This window comes from Mesitornis unicolor, unplaced genomic scaffold (assembly GCF_000695765.1).
Source record: "Mesitornis unicolor isolate BGI_N332 unplaced genomic scaffold, ASM69576v1 scaffold14476, whole genome shotgun sequence".
Taxonomy (NCBI): domain Eukaryota; kingdom Metazoa; phylum Chordata; class Aves; order Mesitornithiformes; family Mesitornithidae; genus Mesitornis; species Mesitornis unicolor.
This window is the reverse complement of record NW_010193220.1, coordinates 20,532-37,854: the sequence shown is the minus strand read 5'-3', so window position 1 is coordinate 37,854 and position 17,323 is coordinate 20,532. Positions and strand designations below refer to the sequence as shown.

The 17,323-nt window shown below is 43.9% G+C and overlaps 1 protein-coding gene across 1 annotated transcript in view; it reads left to right on the top strand.

Moving 5' to 3' along the window:
* Nucleotides 1-290: 290 nt before the first annotated feature.
* CERS4 (ceramide synthase 4) overlaps nucleotides 291-17,323 on the top strand; it is a 22,277-nt gene continuing 5,244 nt past the window's right edge. The window contains exons 1-6 of the mRNA XM_010187389.1: nucleotides 291-463; nucleotides 7,429-7,546; nucleotides 10,079-10,197; nucleotides 12,094-12,151; nucleotides 14,598-14,648; nucleotides 16,952-17,044. Of these exons, the coding sequence (XP_010185691.1) occupies nucleotides 291-463; nucleotides 7,429-7,546; nucleotides 10,079-10,197; nucleotides 12,094-12,151; nucleotides 14,598-14,648; nucleotides 16,952-17,044 (612 nt within the window). The remainder of the gene's footprint in view (nucleotides 464-7,428; nucleotides 7,547-10,078; nucleotides 10,198-12,093; nucleotides 12,152-14,597; nucleotides 14,649-16,951; nucleotides 17,045-17,323) is intronic.

Genomic DNA, 17,323 nt, shown 5'->3' with positions numbered 1-17,323 from the left:
AATGACGCTAACCCTCTGCTGGATTCTGAGGCGCTTATCTCCATTTTAGCCCTTTAATTTTTTTTTTGGTTCTGTGCCAGGAGCCAGCAGTCCCCAAGCACCCAATAGAGATCTGCCGAGCAGGTTATCAGATCCGTGGGCACCGAGGCTTACACACCTCCTCTGCTTTCACAGCCAGATGCAACCTCAGCACGGGTGTAATCCTTCCTCGGCTTGGCTGGCTTGTGCTGACAGGTTTGCTGCGCGCCAGGCTGTGTCCTCAGTTTGTTCTGGTCCCTCTCCCTTCCAGGATGGCACTCTCCCTGTATGAGTGGCTGTGGCAGCCCAAGTTCTGGCTGCCTCCGGACATCACCTGGGAGGACATGAAGGAGTCTGAAGACGTCTTTTACCCTCAGCCTTGTGATCTCCTGCTCAGCATCCCTTTTGCTTTAACCTTGGTTGTCATTCGATGCGCCTTTGAAAGGTAAGCTATTTAGTACTGTTTGTGGCGGGTTTTTTAGGGATAATGCTGGCATTTTGGGTTTAAAAGCTGGCTTTATTGTCTGTGTCAGTGTATGACTGAAGAGGTCCACAGAAACTCCAGGTCATGAAGTCTGCTGAGGTATGTTTTTCAGCTCTTTTTTCCAGTCTTGTGTACTGGCTTGAGAAGTGTGTTGAATATAGAACACAAACCCTACCCTTAAGGTCTAATTATAAGCAATGTGACTTTCTACACTTAAACCAGGTAGGGCATACATGAGGTTGATGCTTGTATTTTAGAAGGCAGTCACACTGTTCTGTGTTCTGCTGCACATTATTTGCTGTTCCTGGGTCGAGTGCAGCAGAAATCATGTTTAGTCTACCCAAAGGCAGTTAAGTCTCCTTTATCTTGGATAGTGGGGATCTGGGGTATCGGACCTGAGGACAAGCCTGAATGAGATGCGTTAGATTGGGCTGAGTCACTTGACCTCAGAATTGGCACTGCGTAGCCCCGCGGACGTGCATTTCACTGGCCGCTGCTCTGAGTTAAGGGCTCTCATTTCCTTGGGAGTGCCATCTAGACACATCCATAACTGCTTCTTTCTGGCTAGAGCCATTGGAGTGTTTTGCATGTTACTCTACAGAAAGTTTGGGGGTTATGGCAAAGGCACAGCTAGAAACCCTGCAGGGTCCGTTGACTGAGTTTCATAAAGATTCTTAGCTGGTGCCATTGCTTTATGCAATTTAGTCAATAGTCAGTGTGGTTTGCAACACAACATCATTTCCTGGTGGATAACTGAGATTTACTGCTGTGTCAGCGACTGTCAAGATTGCAGAGTAAGTCCCCTTACATGATTTTGAATGCTCTTCTAAGTGGTCTTCACTCAGTTGAAAGATTCCCTCTCCTAGTTGCTGATGGAAGAGATAATCTTTTTAAATAGTTTATTTAGTCAAATCTACAGTGGTTTTGAGCTTAGAAAGAGGGGAAAAAAGACAAGTGAAATGTTTTTGTAATAATTCTTTTTAAAGTGGCTGCACAAGAAAATGGAAGCAGATGTCTGTAGGCTAAAAAGACATTTCTTGTCCACATTCTCTGTGATATAAGGACAGCTTGGAAAAGTTTCTAGAAGTTGAAATTATTCCGAGCTCTGCTGTGAGGATATCTTTAATAATAATGATGATAAAAATATAGCTGGTATTTTTACGTAAACACTGCATGAATTATTATTTAAATAGTCATTTTATGATGATTCAAAATTGCAATCCAAATTTCTTCTTTGTAAACAATACATCTAGTGTGCATTCCTTAAATTCCATGTATTTTATTCTGCACTTTCCTGGGGACATAGGCATCTCGATTACCTCCATTGATGTGGGATCCAAGCTGCTGTAGGTAACCATTAAAACACAAGTGACTGCCATTTATTACTTGCCGATCTGCAAGCCCGAACTGGATACTGTGCTCCTTCAGGTGGACACTGCCAGTGACCTGGACGCATTTGCTGCCGGGGCTTCTGTGACTGCTTTTATTCCCCTTCCTCTTGCCACACCACTCCCAGTCAATCTAGTTATCTTTTCCATCTGCTTGAGGATGCCAATGACCAGTCAAAGAGATTATTTTGTTTCCCATCCAAGTGCTGCCTCAGCTGGGAGAGTTTCCGTAGGCCTGGTCCTACTCATTAATTTTAAAGCTGTTTTGATTCACAAACTTCATTAAATAAAAGCTTCCTGTCACACCCTTAAAAAAGATAGTATCACAGGCCCATTTTGTGGGTCCAGGAAACCTATAATCATACCTCTGTCTTACCTATGTAAATCACAAGCCAGTGTTCTGAGCTGTATTCTTTTTTGTCCTAACTCTCCACACTCATTTCTTTCAGCGTGGCATTTTCTCATTCTCAATCATTACTATTTCACATTCAGTTCACCCTGGAGAATAAAGCGTCCCCTGGTGAATGGGAGTTACAAATCAAACCCTGTTGCTCCATTACCTTGTGTGTGCAGTGGTGCTAGCCCTGCTTAGAATAATTTGCACCAAGTTTGAGAATTGCAGACCAAAAGGATGCGTGTGTTATTTCTCACTCTCCATGTAGATGGCCTTGACTTTGTAGCTTTATGCATCTGATCTGTGGGTCAAAATGGGTGTATGCAACTCATATACAAGTTTGGGTTTGGTGGCTTTAGCTTGGCCTCTGGTAAATTTTTCTTCCCTCAGCTATTAATTGCAACTGTGCATTGGGTGTAAAGCATTTTTTTTCTCTAGATACTCTCAGTTTTCCCAGTGATGCCTGCTCTGGGATTGAGAAGTGCTGTTATGCGTTTGTGTCAGAACTCCAGGAAAATACTGAGAGGCAGGAGAAGCCCAGAGGATTTTCTGCAATCCCTCATTCAGAAGCTGCATCGGCTGCCGTGCTTGGCTGATGGTCCATCTTCTTGGTTTGGAGATTGAACCTGGGAAAGACCCTGCTTCCTCAAGCATGGATTTTCCCCTCCTTGGCACCTGAACTGCCCAAAACTGAGGCAGCGGCATGCTTTTAAGACCCAGTTACTCTCTGGGTTATGGGGCAGCAATGGGATAGAGGAAGTGTGGTGGCTGGGTGGGGCCTGAGAGAGCTGAGGAGGTGTTGGGTGCAGCCCTGGGGGTGAAGAAACAGCTCACACTTGGGTGAAGCAATGCTTGTGTGAGCCAGGTGCTGTGGGGCAGAGGGGTAATGGGATGCTGGAGAGCAGAGGGTCTGGTACCGCTGCACTGCTCCTGGGCCTTGCCACAACGTGGAAGCAGGTGCTGGGGGTGGTGGGTGGTGATGTCCTGACAAAGAGAGGACCTGGAAGTTGGGAACCTTTCCCTTTCCTTTGACATCTCCATATTGTGCTGCACCCATAATGTGGAGCCTGACTGTAAGCACCTGTATACCTTAGCAGAACTTTTCCCTGGACGTAGGCCTGCAAGCAGGGTCGGCTGCCAGCTTCTCTTCTAGTTCTATCATGTTTGAGACGCTTCTGTAAAAATCTTGGAGTTTTATAATTTTGAAGGAATAACAGCTTCTGTTGCAAAGTGTTTCTTGCCTGTATGGTTAGGAAAATGTGGAAACTGAAGTGCTTTGAGGGATAGCAAAGAAGAAAGTTGAAAAACAGAATTTACATACAATTTAATAATCTGGTTTTCAACTTGACCGGTGGTTTTTGAATCTTTGGGGACTGAAAGCCAATGTCAGTGAATTTGAATCCAAATAGTCCCACATTGCACTAAAGGAGTATTTTAGTCAGAAAGATTAGGTCTGTTCTTAGGAGGGTTGTGACAGTACATGAGCCATATGTTGTACCTTAAAAGCAAGGGATTGTGGTGATCTGCAGGGAACAGATACTTGAGCTCGGAACCAGAAGAAAGGTAGATGAGGACACCCCTTTCAAGTATGTTATTTTGAAATGTATCTTTCTGAAATTCGTTTTGCACAGATACTTTTGCTGTTGATGGATAATCAGGAAGGATCTGATAACAGCTTCCCGTTACGTCTCATAGGCAGGTTGGTGATGCAGAGATGTGGGACACGTAGTGTTTAATTGAAAACTGTGAACTGACCTGACTCGGTTTGGACAGCCGCACCACAGTGACTGGAGATCTCGTATCAGAGAGCAGTTGGTTTAACTTCTATGTGAAGCAGTCGCCTGTAAGCAAAAGAAGGAAGAGACTATTCGAGGAGCACAGGGATAGCCCTCTGCCAAAGGAAAGTGAGAGGCTAAAAGAGATGGTGCAGTTCAAAGGAGAGAACAGTTCTGGTTGCTGCTGTCACTGGTTCTGCATTTCGTAGTACTAGAAGATATTTGCAGAGTGGCACCTTTATAAATTCAAAAGCATCTGTGGGAGGAAACACCCCCTCAGCCCTAAAGTTCAATTATTTCTTGTATCTTGCACTAACTCTGAAAGCCTCTGCAGAGGGAGAGTCTCCCACTTTTGCAAGGTCAGAGAGTATCACTTTATGCCGCTTAACAATAAATCCATTTAGCTTCAACTTCAGCAGGCTTTGCACAAGAGAATTTGTTCTTTGGTGATTACTGCATAAAATACCTTTGTGTGAGCTTTCCCATGTAAACTGTGAAGTGAGAGAAGCTCGCTGGCGAAGAAGTACCCTTGAGAGGAGGATCATCTCACTGGCTGTGTCTTGCCTTACCTCGCTGTGGAGAGTGGTGCAGTTTAGTCCTCAGGCTTTCTCCTCCTGTCTTCCAGAGAGCTGATAAATTGGCGTGATGAGACCATCCCCGCAACTGAGATGATGAATCTGTGATGTTGAAATCACTACAAGCATCATCCTCTGAGTTGTGCTTGGAACAACACTTAACTGCAGACTGAGTCAGTGTATATCCAACATGTTCAAACGTCCCTTTGGAAGAATTTCAGGCCTTGATTTCCCAATCATGTTCATATAAGTAGGATTGGTCCCATAATTCATGGTTAAACTCAAAACATCAATAACAGAGTAACTGTAACTTCAGTTAATTACACTCTCTCCTCATCAACTGCAAAAAACTGCATCAGACTGCCTTGTTTCTGTTATAGTAAGATTTAATGCCATGACCATAACAAACCAGCAGGAAAGAGAGAGGAGACAGGGATTAAACAAAACTGAGAAATCAGTCAGGATAATTTAAATAGATTGTCAATAAAAACTTGTTGGCAAGGTGCCCTGACACCTTGCAGAAACATTCCCTTTCCTTGTACTGTGTCTGGAAAATTTCAGACCTTGCAGTTCCCGATGTGGACTGCTGAGAAGCTGCAGTAAGGTTCTTCTTCAACAACAGAACTTGATTATGTCTTCCTCTTCGGAGGAGCTTGTATCAAGTGACTTGCCTTTCAAAAAGAAAGATCAGGCCAACTTCAGAGAACTGCTTAATGTAAGAACCAAGACCTAATGCAAAGCTTAAGGTAAATGTTTTCTCAATTTCACTATAGTTACGGGTATAATTGAAATACTGTGTCATTGTTCTTAGCACAGGACCTGTTGGTCCAATGTCAGTGTTAACTCCTTTGATATTAAACAAATTATAAGATATAATTGATAAATATAAGATAGAATTTTTAAGAGCATTGAGATCTAAACCCCAGAATTCCCAATGGTGGTCATATTCCCCTACCATCCAGCAGTCTGCTGGTTGCAGCAATGCCAGGGTGCTGCTGGACTTGGATGTAATCAACGCTTACACATAGCTTCAGTGATAACCATGTGTCTTATTGGAAAGTAGCTAGCATGCATGTTTACCCCTGGCCCTTCTCTCATGGTAGAAACATCTTTTTCATTGGCCTTGGTACATCTTTGAATGTTCCTGTAGCCAGTGATGCCGAAGGAACTTCCCAGAGATGATGGAAAAACACCACTACACAGGCTGGTGGGCTGGCTGGGCAAGAGAAAGGTGGAAATCAACTGTTACAGGAGTGAGAAAAATGTGTAACCGTTCTGTGTAAATGCCTTAATGTTCTAGAAGTTACAACATTCCTTAGGTAGGTGATCCATCTATAAAATTGCTGTTGATATCTGTTAATTAAATTAAGAAATAAGTTCTTGAACTGAAAACTTCCAAAAGACCCTTCTGTAAGGGCATGCTTGATCTAGAGTAGTCTCTAAGCGCATGGGCATGCGGAGCATAGGCTGTAGGGCTAGAAGAGACTGTAGGCAGCCACACCATATAATCACTGTCAGAAATATATCCCATACTATTTTTAAATAAAACATCTTCAAACACCTCTATGGTGAAGAGGACCTGCCCATGATGATTGACCAGGCTTGGGGCTCAGCACGTGCCTCCTCTACATGGTGTTCATCCTCTCGTGACTGCCCTCAGCACCAATTTACAGTAACTGTTTGGGGAAGCTATTAGCACCTTAAGCAAAAAACCTCTTCCTCCAAGAGCAGAGATAAAGTTTTCCAGAGGTTTTGCGTGTTTGGTGTTCAGCAACAGTGCTCCAAAGTGCTTGTGCTCTTTTTTTTCAAATGAAACCGACTGCATGCTGGTGACAGTGTGTGTAAAAGGTAGCAATTAATAAGGCACAACTAATTCTCCAGAAATTCAAGGAGATTGCAGTTAATTTGGGCCTTTTTTTTTAAACATTGATTTGCCAAGTTTCCTGTTTATGCATTGTCCATGCAGGACCTCACCTCACACCATCGATGAGGCTGCTTCCTATTGCCGAGGAAGAGAAGAGTGTTTGTAGTGCAGGAGTTGAATTATTGAGCGCAGCACTTCTGTCCCCAGTTTTGTTACTTCTTGGTAACTTTTTTCTATTAATGCAGATTTTTTTTTAATTTGCATTGTTTCACTGTGGAAGTTTGAAGGTACAGAGCTAGCATAAGCATCCATTCCTTCTGGGTAGGTTTCTAATCGGTGTGTTCTTATTTTGCGACCGATGTTTGACGTGCATCAGGAAAAGCTGTGGTAAGTTACTCCAGTAAAGACCAGGTGGCCTCCTGTTTTAGCAGGACATTCCTTCTGTGGAAATACCACACATCTGATAGAGCCCCCCTCTTGATCCTGAGCCAGATCAGGTGGATGCCATGTGTGTTCAGTGGTCTTGATTGAGCGGTGAACATTCAGACCTCATCATCGGTGTGGTCCTCTGCATGAGCTGCAGGCAAGCCAGAGACCAATGATGGGCATCACGGCTGGCTGCAAGCCTGGGCTTCATGCCATGATCCCAGACACCTCAGCACAGTGGATTCAAAAGTTGACAAAGCAGGTTATAGCATTTCGTGTAACTTTGAATATTGCAGCACAGAGTAGAATACAAGTCCCGCTGTTTCTGCTGTTTGGTTTTTTCTTCTCAGTTGCTTTATCTGTCTTATCTGCTTTACATGATACTTGTGCCTAGATTGAAAATGTGGGAGGCAGCCGTTACGTGCTACATCATGTTTTAACAATGCTGCAATGTCAGAAATCACTGTTCAATTTTGGCTGAACCTTTAATTTTTTCTTTTGCAGAGCCATAGCCCTGCCCCTCAGTAGCAAACTGGGTGTAAGAGACAAGCACAGACCAAAAGCTCAGCCCAACCCCATTCTGGAAACATTTTACAGTACACGCTGCAAGAACCCTAAAGAGGTGAGTCCTTTCTTTCTTTGCTTTCCTCTAGATTTATCCCTTGTGCCTTTAGCCATATAAAATCATATTTGGAATCCTGAAGTTTGCCAATCCCACGCATATTTGGAAGCTCAACGAAGTAGCAGGAGCCACCATAGCACTGGCCACCTGAGACCAGCCAGCCACAGGGGTCATTCTGCAAATGTCACCAGCTATCAGTTCTGCTTCTGAACGTGTGGAAGTAGCAGCTTTCTACAGGTAGTATTCAAAAATTCAAATCCCAAACTTCTGTGGACATGAAACTGTTCTCTCAAAAGAAAGAATGACAACTCCTGTTCCCTCTTGTGTCTGTCTTACACATGGGGCAAACTGAAACACAGGAGGCTCTGTCTGAATGTTAGGAAACGCATCCTTACTGTGAGGGCCACCAGAACAGGGTGCCCAGAGAGGCTGTGGAGTCTCCATCCTTGGGGACACTCAAATGCTGTCTGAATGTGGTCCTGGGCAACCAAGTCTAGGTAGCTCTACTTAAGCAGGGTGAGGTTGGATGAGATGACCTCCAGAGTCCAACCCCAGCCATTTTGTGATGGCTTCTTTTCATATGTTAGCAGATCCCTGTCACATCAGCTGCTATGAACTGAATCCCAAGTTGCTAGTCCTTGTAGCTCAGCGAGTGGGGATTGCTTTATGCTTCTTGTTGTGGGATGGGTCATTCTGTTACTTTGTCTTGGCCATCATCAGAAAGATTGTAAGGAGCATCAGAAAACTGCAGACACAAATGGTGGGTAGTTTTCCCATGAAGGAGAAAAAGTGATCTTGAAGACCTTGGCAGGATAATCTAGAGTCATGATGGCTGCTGCTGAAGGATTGTGAATTGTCAGACAGTATTTTAGGCTTTAACCTTGTCAGTGAAGTTACTGGCTGTGACACTCATGGTACGAGCGTCGACACTCATGGTAGGGAAAGGATCCAATTTTCTTTCAGCTCCTTTTCAGCTTTACCTGCACCCACACTGCACTGAGACTGGCACTTTTATCCCAGAGAATCTGTGGTATCAGAGCGTATCCTCACCATGAGACTCCTGACAGCAGTGTGACTTGGAGCAAGAACGGTGCAGCACCTGGAAGAAACAAGCAGCAGGAAATCAAGTCTTCACTTAAATATGTATAGGTCAGGTTGGGTACAGAGGAGTAGTGACCAACAGTGACCCTCTGATGTCTGTCTGTCTTCTGACTTACGTGTAATGAGGCAGCTGAAGCAGTTCAGTATTGAAAGAGGTCAGTCCAGGGTTTTGGCAGAAAATTCAGGTCAAACATAATATATTTTCCCCTTTCCTTCTGAGTGACAACTGTTATTCCAGATGCATGTGCAAAACTTATTAAGACATTACCATTTAAACTGGCATAGAGGAGAGGGGAGAGGAGACAGAGGCTTAAAGGAGGCTGCTGCAGAGCATGAGCTGGGCAGAAAGATAAGCAAGGGGGGAAGAATGAAGTTGCCCTCAACCTCCCAAAAAGTTGCAGGACTTGGACTCCAGAGGCTCTACCTCAGCCAATCTTCTCGCTTCCTCCCTCTCCCATGGGCTCTCAGACATCTGCTTATGAGTCAGCTTTTACTTGCCCAATATAAGATGAGAGTTTGCTGTTCTCAGCAGCCTTCTCCTTGGAAGGAATTCCACATTACAGAGCAGTTGGAGGGTGTAAATTGGTGCCTCCATTTGTCTCCACCACAAGAACAGTCATCGCTAAGTAAGAGTGGAAAGAGGCACATCTGAAAATTGGTAATGAACATATTTTTGTACAACTTGTTTGGACTGTGTAAGTCACTCTTGTATGATATGTTTAAGGTAAATGCATTCCATGAAAAACTATTACTTCACTTAAAAAATAAGTCTATCCATGGTGACACTTCCAGAAAGAATAGAAAACAAGACAAATTTTTTTTGGGTCACATGCCAAACTCTTAAGAGCCTAAGGACAAGAAGGAAGGTAATTGCAGGATTTCTTTGCGTTATCTGTTGAACAATTATCCCTAACAGGTTTACCACAACAGAATATGTGGTAGGAAGATGGTATTGCCTCTGCTCACAACATCAGCGAGGTTTTTGGCTGCATCGGAATGCTGAAAGGCATGGCAAGATTTAGTGCAGAACTTTAAATGTTATTCAAGCTGCAGTAAATCTTTCTTGGAGTGACAGATGTAAGGGACTCAGTCACTGAAGGCAGGGTGAGGAAGTGATTCAACAACAAGGTCCTTTGAGGAGACGAGACCAGAGTTTGAAAATTGAAACTGGAGAAGATAACATAACAAATTTAAAGCTTCAACATTTAGCATTAATAACCAGTTGCTTATTGAGGGAATAGAAAAAATTTATATTCTCTGAGGTCTTTAGACTAAGAACAGACCGTTTTCTGAGAGATGCTTTAGCCTGAATAGATTTGGCCTTGCCAGGACCCTCCAGCTGGGCTCTGTGGTGGGTCTGACGAGATGCCCTTATTGCCTCTCCTGACTGTCCAACCTGGATTGAACCCCGCTGCCTCACTTCTTTTCCAGGGTGAGCTGCTCAGTTTAGCCAAACAGTGCGACCTGACGGTGAGGAAGGTGGAACGGTGGTTCCGGCACCGGAGGAACGCAGACCGACCCAGCCTGTCGAAGAAGTTTTGTGAGGCCTGGTGAGCGGGAGTACAGGCCCTGAGCAGCAGCGGCCTTTTGCCAGAGCTGAGCTCTGCAGGCAGCTCCTTGCCTGCCCCCCACCCTATGCAGAGAGCACCCTGGGTCTTCTGCAACTCTATTTTCCTTGCTTTTCCCTTTTATTTTTACTCTCGAGTCTCCTGTTACTCCTGTCTCACCTTTATTCCTTTTATGGCCTCTGTTTCTGACTTTCTGAGACTGGCATTCTGCTTTGAAACACAACTGTACCTAAAAAACTTTAACTGTTTTGCATCTTGCTGCTTCTTGCTGCTTTGCTGCTCTTTCAGTGCCTCCAAAATAGTCACCCTTCCTGTTGCCTTTCCCATGAATTCCCTCTGCTTCACTGTAAGCTGATTCCTTTCACTGCATCTTTTCTGCAACTGTTCTGTACACTGTTGCTTTCAGAAGTCACAGGCAGTGGGCTAGAGTGTATTCTGCTCTCAGTTGACTTCAGCATCCTGAAAGTCAAAAGCCAGTACCCTTTTATAGCGGCAGAAAAAGGGGCCTCTGTGAAAGCTTGTGTTTCCCAAAGAGGAAAACTCTTACTGGAAACAGCTGTGTGGAAATCCTCCTTATTATGTGGAGGCACAAAATTAATCTCACATCAGCCAGTTCTTGTGAATTTTAGTCCTGGCTAAGCTTTCTGCAGTAAAGGAGGATGCTTCTGAGCTTGGTTGAAACATCTCAGTTAAGAGTGGCTGCTCTGCTGTTCATGTGAGAAAGTAGGTTCTCCCAGGAAAGCCAGAGATGAAAGAAGTCATTAAATACCTACAGTCCCCATAGGGTAGTCATCAACTCTGAGCTAATCACCTCATGCTCCATTTAGCACTCAACCTCTAATTCAGAATCCCTGCCAAAAAAACCCTAATTGAAAAAGCAAAAAAAAAAAAAAAAAGGATGAGTATTATTTATTTATAATATTCCAGATAGTTGCAGTTAGAAACACTTAATACCTCTGTGGACAAGGAGCTGAGAGGACCTATGCTTAATTTGCTTCCATCAAGATGAAATCTGTTCTCCCTGCACTCAGCTGACTTGCAGTAAATAGTAACAGGAAATACTTTTCTGACTCAACTCACTGAGGAGGGTGTCCTTCACCTGCCCTCCAGCACCATTTACAGCCTGCACAATGAATGTCTTTCTGATGAGACGTAATGGCTTCGTACAGTTTATGTCTGTCTTGGAGCTCCTGGAGGTTTCATTGACAGGTGGAGTGTCTCTCAAAATGTAATTACTTCTGATTTGCTATGGAGATTTTTGAAAATTCAAGAACTGGTTTAGACAGTTTTACTCCTTTTGAAGATTTTCTGTTTAGTTTGTTAACAACTTGTTTATTCTGTTGGGGTGAAATTTCCTTCCATCTGTCCTTTCTTCCTTCCATCCGTCTGTCCTTCCTTTTCAGTGTCACCTTTACAAACCCTTCCTATGCACTTCTACGTGGGTTTAATGTGGGTAGATCATTGCCAGCTCCTGACTAATACCAAACATGACAGTAATTAATTACTTTACATGATAATGAATATAGCATGCCTAATCTCCAGAAGCCTAGGAGGGAGATTGGCACTGTTTGACTTCTACTCATGCATCTGCTAGTGCTGGGAAGGTTTGGGATGATTATCTGGGTGATTTTAGTCAGTGGGATTCTTGTATTTTGTGCCATCTTTAGAGCAGGAGAATTGCTGCTTGTGAAGTCTGTTGAACGTGCTAGTGACATGCAAAGAACCACTCCTGTTAGGATCTGGGCAAACTTTGAACATATTCGTGTATGGCTTTGCCTTAATAGTGTCATTCTTTGAACGAGAGTGATTGCTATACAGAATTGCAGATTGGTGGTTGATGAATGTGGTTCTAACGCACTTTGTTTTGTTTGTTTGTAGCTGGAGGTTTACATTTTACATCATTGCTTTCTTCACTGGACTTGCTGTCCTGTACGATGTGAGTACACAAGCACTGCCACCTGCTGTTCTACCTAGCCAGTGCCTGCAAGAATGACAGGTTTTGTTGTCAAACTTGTCTTTTCAGACCTTCTTATAGAGGCTTTCCCACCAGGTCAGTGTGTATCCGCTGCACAGCACACTTGTGAGACCACAAACATATTGGACTGTGCTTATTTCAAAAACTCCACCTCAAAACCAAGAGATTTCCTCTTCTGGCAAAGCAGAAGGCAATTTGGATTGTGTAAAAAAAAACATTTCTGTGGGGTAGGAGACAGAACACTTACCTGAGATGGAAGCTGCAGGGCCTGTTTGTGTTTTGTGTTCAGTATCTGTTTGAGGTAAAAATTTGCAGCTTGCTTTGGTGCATGGATTGCAATTCAGTAATTTTATTTATTAATTTTCCTTACCCAGGGTGTGAGAGGTTGAGGCTCATGCCTCAGCCTTTTCCCTGACTTGATAAATAGTGAGTTCCTTTGATACAAATGAAACTGCATCAACAGGCAGAAGAGGTAATAGAAGCCATGGCTGTGCTGTCGTCACTCAGCTGGGACTGGGAGCATGGTCATCCTCTGGCTGACTATTAAAGTCTCCCCTGGCCCTTCTGCTGAATTCGCTTCCCTAGATGAGCTGTGCAAAAGTCTGTGGCCCCTTCTGAGGGTTTAAGAGATGGAAAACCTACAGATCCCAAGACAGCAGGCACAAACTATGCTTGTAACTTCTCGTTATCGTAACAAGTAAAGAACTTTTGAAGTTACACTGACTTTCAAGTCAGAATTTAGGGTACTCTAGGAAAATGGGGATTAGAGAATGAGCTAGCAGAGGAGTGAAAGGTATCTAGAGCCCAACTGCAGTGTTTTGGGGATCTGTATTTCAAAGCAGAAGGCTATTCTTTGAGGCCAGCTGTGAAAGTTTGATATGGATGCCCTGCTTAGCACAGTACAAGAGCCCTGTGGCAACAGAAGGGGCAAAATGCTTTTCTTCTACATGTTCTTTGACCATTCTAGGTATCAAAGATTAATTTCACTTTTCATTAAAGTCTTTTCTCTGTTAGGTAAACATCTTCCAATTCTTGCCAAAAAAAAGGCATCTGTCTTATGGACAGCACCTCTAGATCCCTTAGCAAATAGCATGTTATTCTGTTACCTAAAATTGTACCAAAATGACTATATTAAAAAGGACAAGGAATTAATGTGACAGGGCATATTTGCATGTGACATTTCCTGCCTTCTGCATGTTTACTTTGTAATCTGAGTAGTACTTCAACATGCATTTGTTTTTGTGAAACCCCCTTCTTTCTTTAGAAAAAAGCAAATGTTTAAATTCTATATCGGTAGCTTTAGACTGGTGGCAAAAACCCCTGCCCCATGAGGCAGTGAAACAGCAGGTAGCAATAGAAAGTTACCTCCCAGTAGGCCACCAGGAAACAGCTTTATTTGCCAAGAGTAGAGCAATGATGAAATTCAGATATCTGGGATTCCTTTCGTGTTTCGGTAACACAGTGTGCCATAGTTGTTTCAGAGGTTTTGCTATTTCCTCTCCGATTCTGTATCACACATCTCTCCTGGTTCTATGCCTGTATTTGCTGTAAATCCCACTCCCAATCAGCAGGAGTCTACTCCTAATTACCTCTGCTCATCAAAACTGCTGCTTCCTGCTTCCCTTCTGTATTGCTCGTGCACCCGGGGATGCTCAGTGAGAGAAGGAGAAATGTTGCCTTCTTGCTCTTAGCTCTGATACGTGGAGCCTTGCAGAGCTCTTACAGAGACTTACCCTGACAGACGTGCCCAGAACATGATCCATCTCTGTATGCTCTAGGACGTGCTTGCTCTGATCAAATCTGAGCACAGCGAAGGGTCAGAGCATGCTCCATGCAAAAGGAACTTTGAGGGACTTCAGTTGCTGTCTTTCTCTGAAAGTTTTGAAGCTGCCAAGTTCTAAACTACAAATTTTCTATGAAGTGTGAACGAAGTAGGATGTTTTCAGAGGTTCAGCTTAACAGACTGCAGCATCACCCTCACCGTTAGAGGATAAACCATGCTCCTGACACACAAGTTTTCTTACCATGTGTAAGTGGTGTTGTCCAGACCACAGGGATTGTTAATGAAATAGTTATAAGAATGTTATAATACATTAAAAATATCACCACCACCATCACCCCAAACTTGTAGGAGTTGGTAGAAATCTCCCCATAGCTGTTGTATTTGGAACTGGGCTAAACAGCATGTGAAATTGCAGCCCTATAGCCACATTTCAGCAATGTCAGAAGCAACTGCAAGTTCTTGTAGTGTAAATCTCTTGGCAACTGAATTCCAGACAATGCAAGCAGCTCTACCTGTGATAAAACACAGCAGTGTCTGCAGTAGTAACAAACTAAAGGAGTTCAGCAGTTGACAAGCAAAGAATTCCTCTGGCATTCTCATCTTGATGTTGCATTTTCTTTTCAGAAGCCTTGGCTTTGGGACCATATAGAGTGCTGGACAGGATATCCACAACAGGTGAGTCTTGCAAGAGGGAAAATTGCTGTTATAAATCATGTACTGTCTTTCAGTATCTTTTGAAAATCAGGTTTTATTAGTGACAGAAGAGAGGGCACTGAATTAAATTCAGACTCATGAGCCCTTAGCATTCAAAGCCAAATCCTCATCAAGGGAGAACATCTTTATATCTGGTGTAATCTAAACACCGTAGAGGATGAGTCAGGAAAGCAGGAGGAGACCGCAGAAATAAAGGGAGAGTTCTGACCGTGTGAGCCAAGAAAATGAAAAATGAGAATGCTCCAAGGTTGGTTGTAGAAGAGACTGAGGTCAGAGAAGGACAAGTTGCCTGAGAAGAAGTGAAGACTTCAGTGGAGAGTACATTGTAGAGGAGAGGACATGCTCTGAATGCCTTGTACATTCAGCTGTACTGAAGAGTCGTGTCTACAGTGCTCCCCAATGAAACATAGAATGGTTTGGGTTGGGTTGGAAGGGACCTTAAAGATCATCTAGTCCAAGCCCCAGGGAGTTTGTTTTCCAGTGGAACTGGCAGCCTGGCCAGTAGCAATACAGCATTGTTCCCACCAAGTTCAGAGGATCCTCTCTTACAGTTTTACAACTCATATTCTGAGTTTTTTCACAACAATGCTGCAAGAAGCTGTCCAGTGGGTTGGAAAGCAAACATCTCTTATCAGCCCAGATCAGAATAACCTCATTGAAAATTCACCTTCAGGAACAGACTCTGCTCTTCTCTATGGGGACACAAGTCCTGCCAGGAGCCTGCTCCAGCGCAGGCTCTCCCTGGACCCATGGGCTGAACGTCCACAGGCTGCAGGTGGATTTCTGCTCCGCTGTGGACCTCCACGGGCTGCAGGGACACTGCCTGCCTTACCATGGTCTTCACCGTGGGCTGCAGGGGAATCACTGCTCCAGCACCTGGAGCACCTCCTCCCCCTCCTTCACTGACCTTGGTGTCTGCAGAGTTGTTTCTCACACACACTCTGACTCCTCTCTCCTAGCTGCTGTTGCACAGCAGTTTTTCCCCCTTAAATATGTTACTACAGAGGTGCTAACACCACTGCTGATGGGCTTGGCCTTGACTGGCAGCTGCTCTGTCTTGGAGCTGTCTGGACGTGGGGTGGCTTCTGGCATCCTCTCACAGAAGCCATCCCTGCAACCCCCATCCTTGTCACCTAAAAGAAATACACACACGTTCCATCATCTGTAACAAACAGAAAAGAGCAAAACCAGAGCGAGTAGTGTCCCACTGGCAAAGAGCAAGAAAGGTCAAGGACAAACCTGTGTATTGGCAGGAACAAATAATGTATTAAATATAATTTCTACTAAACAGACCATGCCCTGTGCTACAGACAATGACAAAAGCAATGCCAGTTCTCCCAAATAATCTTACCTTCAGGAGGGAAAAAATCCTTTCTGATCCAGAGCTCCTGTTTGGGTAACCTCTTGAGTGTGGACAGCACACACCAGTCTGGGAGATGTTAATATCCCCACCACTGCCTTCAGTGCAGTGGTTCCTCCTGGGGCCAATCACTGGTGCTATGAAGGAAAACAAACTGATATCTATGAAGGCCATAAACCAATACTTTGGGTAGAGAAAGCCTAAATAAATTGGTATTTGGGAGCAGCATACTCCATGGTTCTTTGGAAATGCTAGTTGCAAAGCCGCTTTCATCAGTAATTTATTTTTTTTTTTTTAGCAAATATGTTCAGCAAAAAAAATACTGGTTAAATAGCACATATCTTGCTGGGTGGGTCTAAGCTTTTAGTTTTCCAACTGTAAAACCCCAGAAAAATTACCCAGAAGAATGCAGATTACTGTTCACACTGGGATTGCATTTCCTCCCCCATTTGTTTGATTAAGCTGAAAAATCTGTGATAAGAGTAGGAAGTGTCTGGAGCACCTCCTTAAATCCTAAAAAGGGAATGATTTATTCAGCTACTACCTACCTGTTTCACCATACTGAAGTGGTTTACATAGTTTTTAAAGCTTTATACTGACTGCTTAAGAATCTGCACAGTACTGAAGAAATCTTAGAAATATTCAGGATCTCCCCGGTGGTTCCCTACATGTTCCACGTGGTGCAGCAAAGTGGAATTTCACCTGCTTTTTGCTTTCGCCTCAGCACAGGTGACATTTAGTATCTGACCATGTTGTTCAACTGAAGTATTTCCCCTTGATGCTGCAAGAACCGGTTTCATTGGTCTGGTTGTCTGGTACTCTTTTGTCTAGGGGGAAGTCTTCACTTCCACTCCTTGCTCTGCTTTATCTGATGGGTATTTTGCTGTCTCTCCATCTCTCACAGCCTCTCCTACCCTCCCTGTTCTGGTACTACATGCTGGAGCTCTCCTTCTACTGCTCCCTGGTCTTCACCTTGCCCTTCGATGTGAAGAGGAAGGTAAGAATCTTCTCAGGGAAGAACCAAGCACAAGCAGGACCCAAGCTGAACACTCAGGAGGGTGATCTCCAAGAGCATGTGTATAGTGTTAGTCTGAGGTTTTGGGGGACTCTGTCCTTGCTCATTCCCAGGGATTCCCATTCCCAGCCACTGGCTTCTCCTCTGGGAAGTGGAGAACACAAACCCTGATGTGGAAAGGTGCAAACTACTGCAGAGTTCTTAATCCAGACTTAAAATCCAAACTTAAAAATTGCTCTTCTGGGGCTCTTCTAGGCTGCA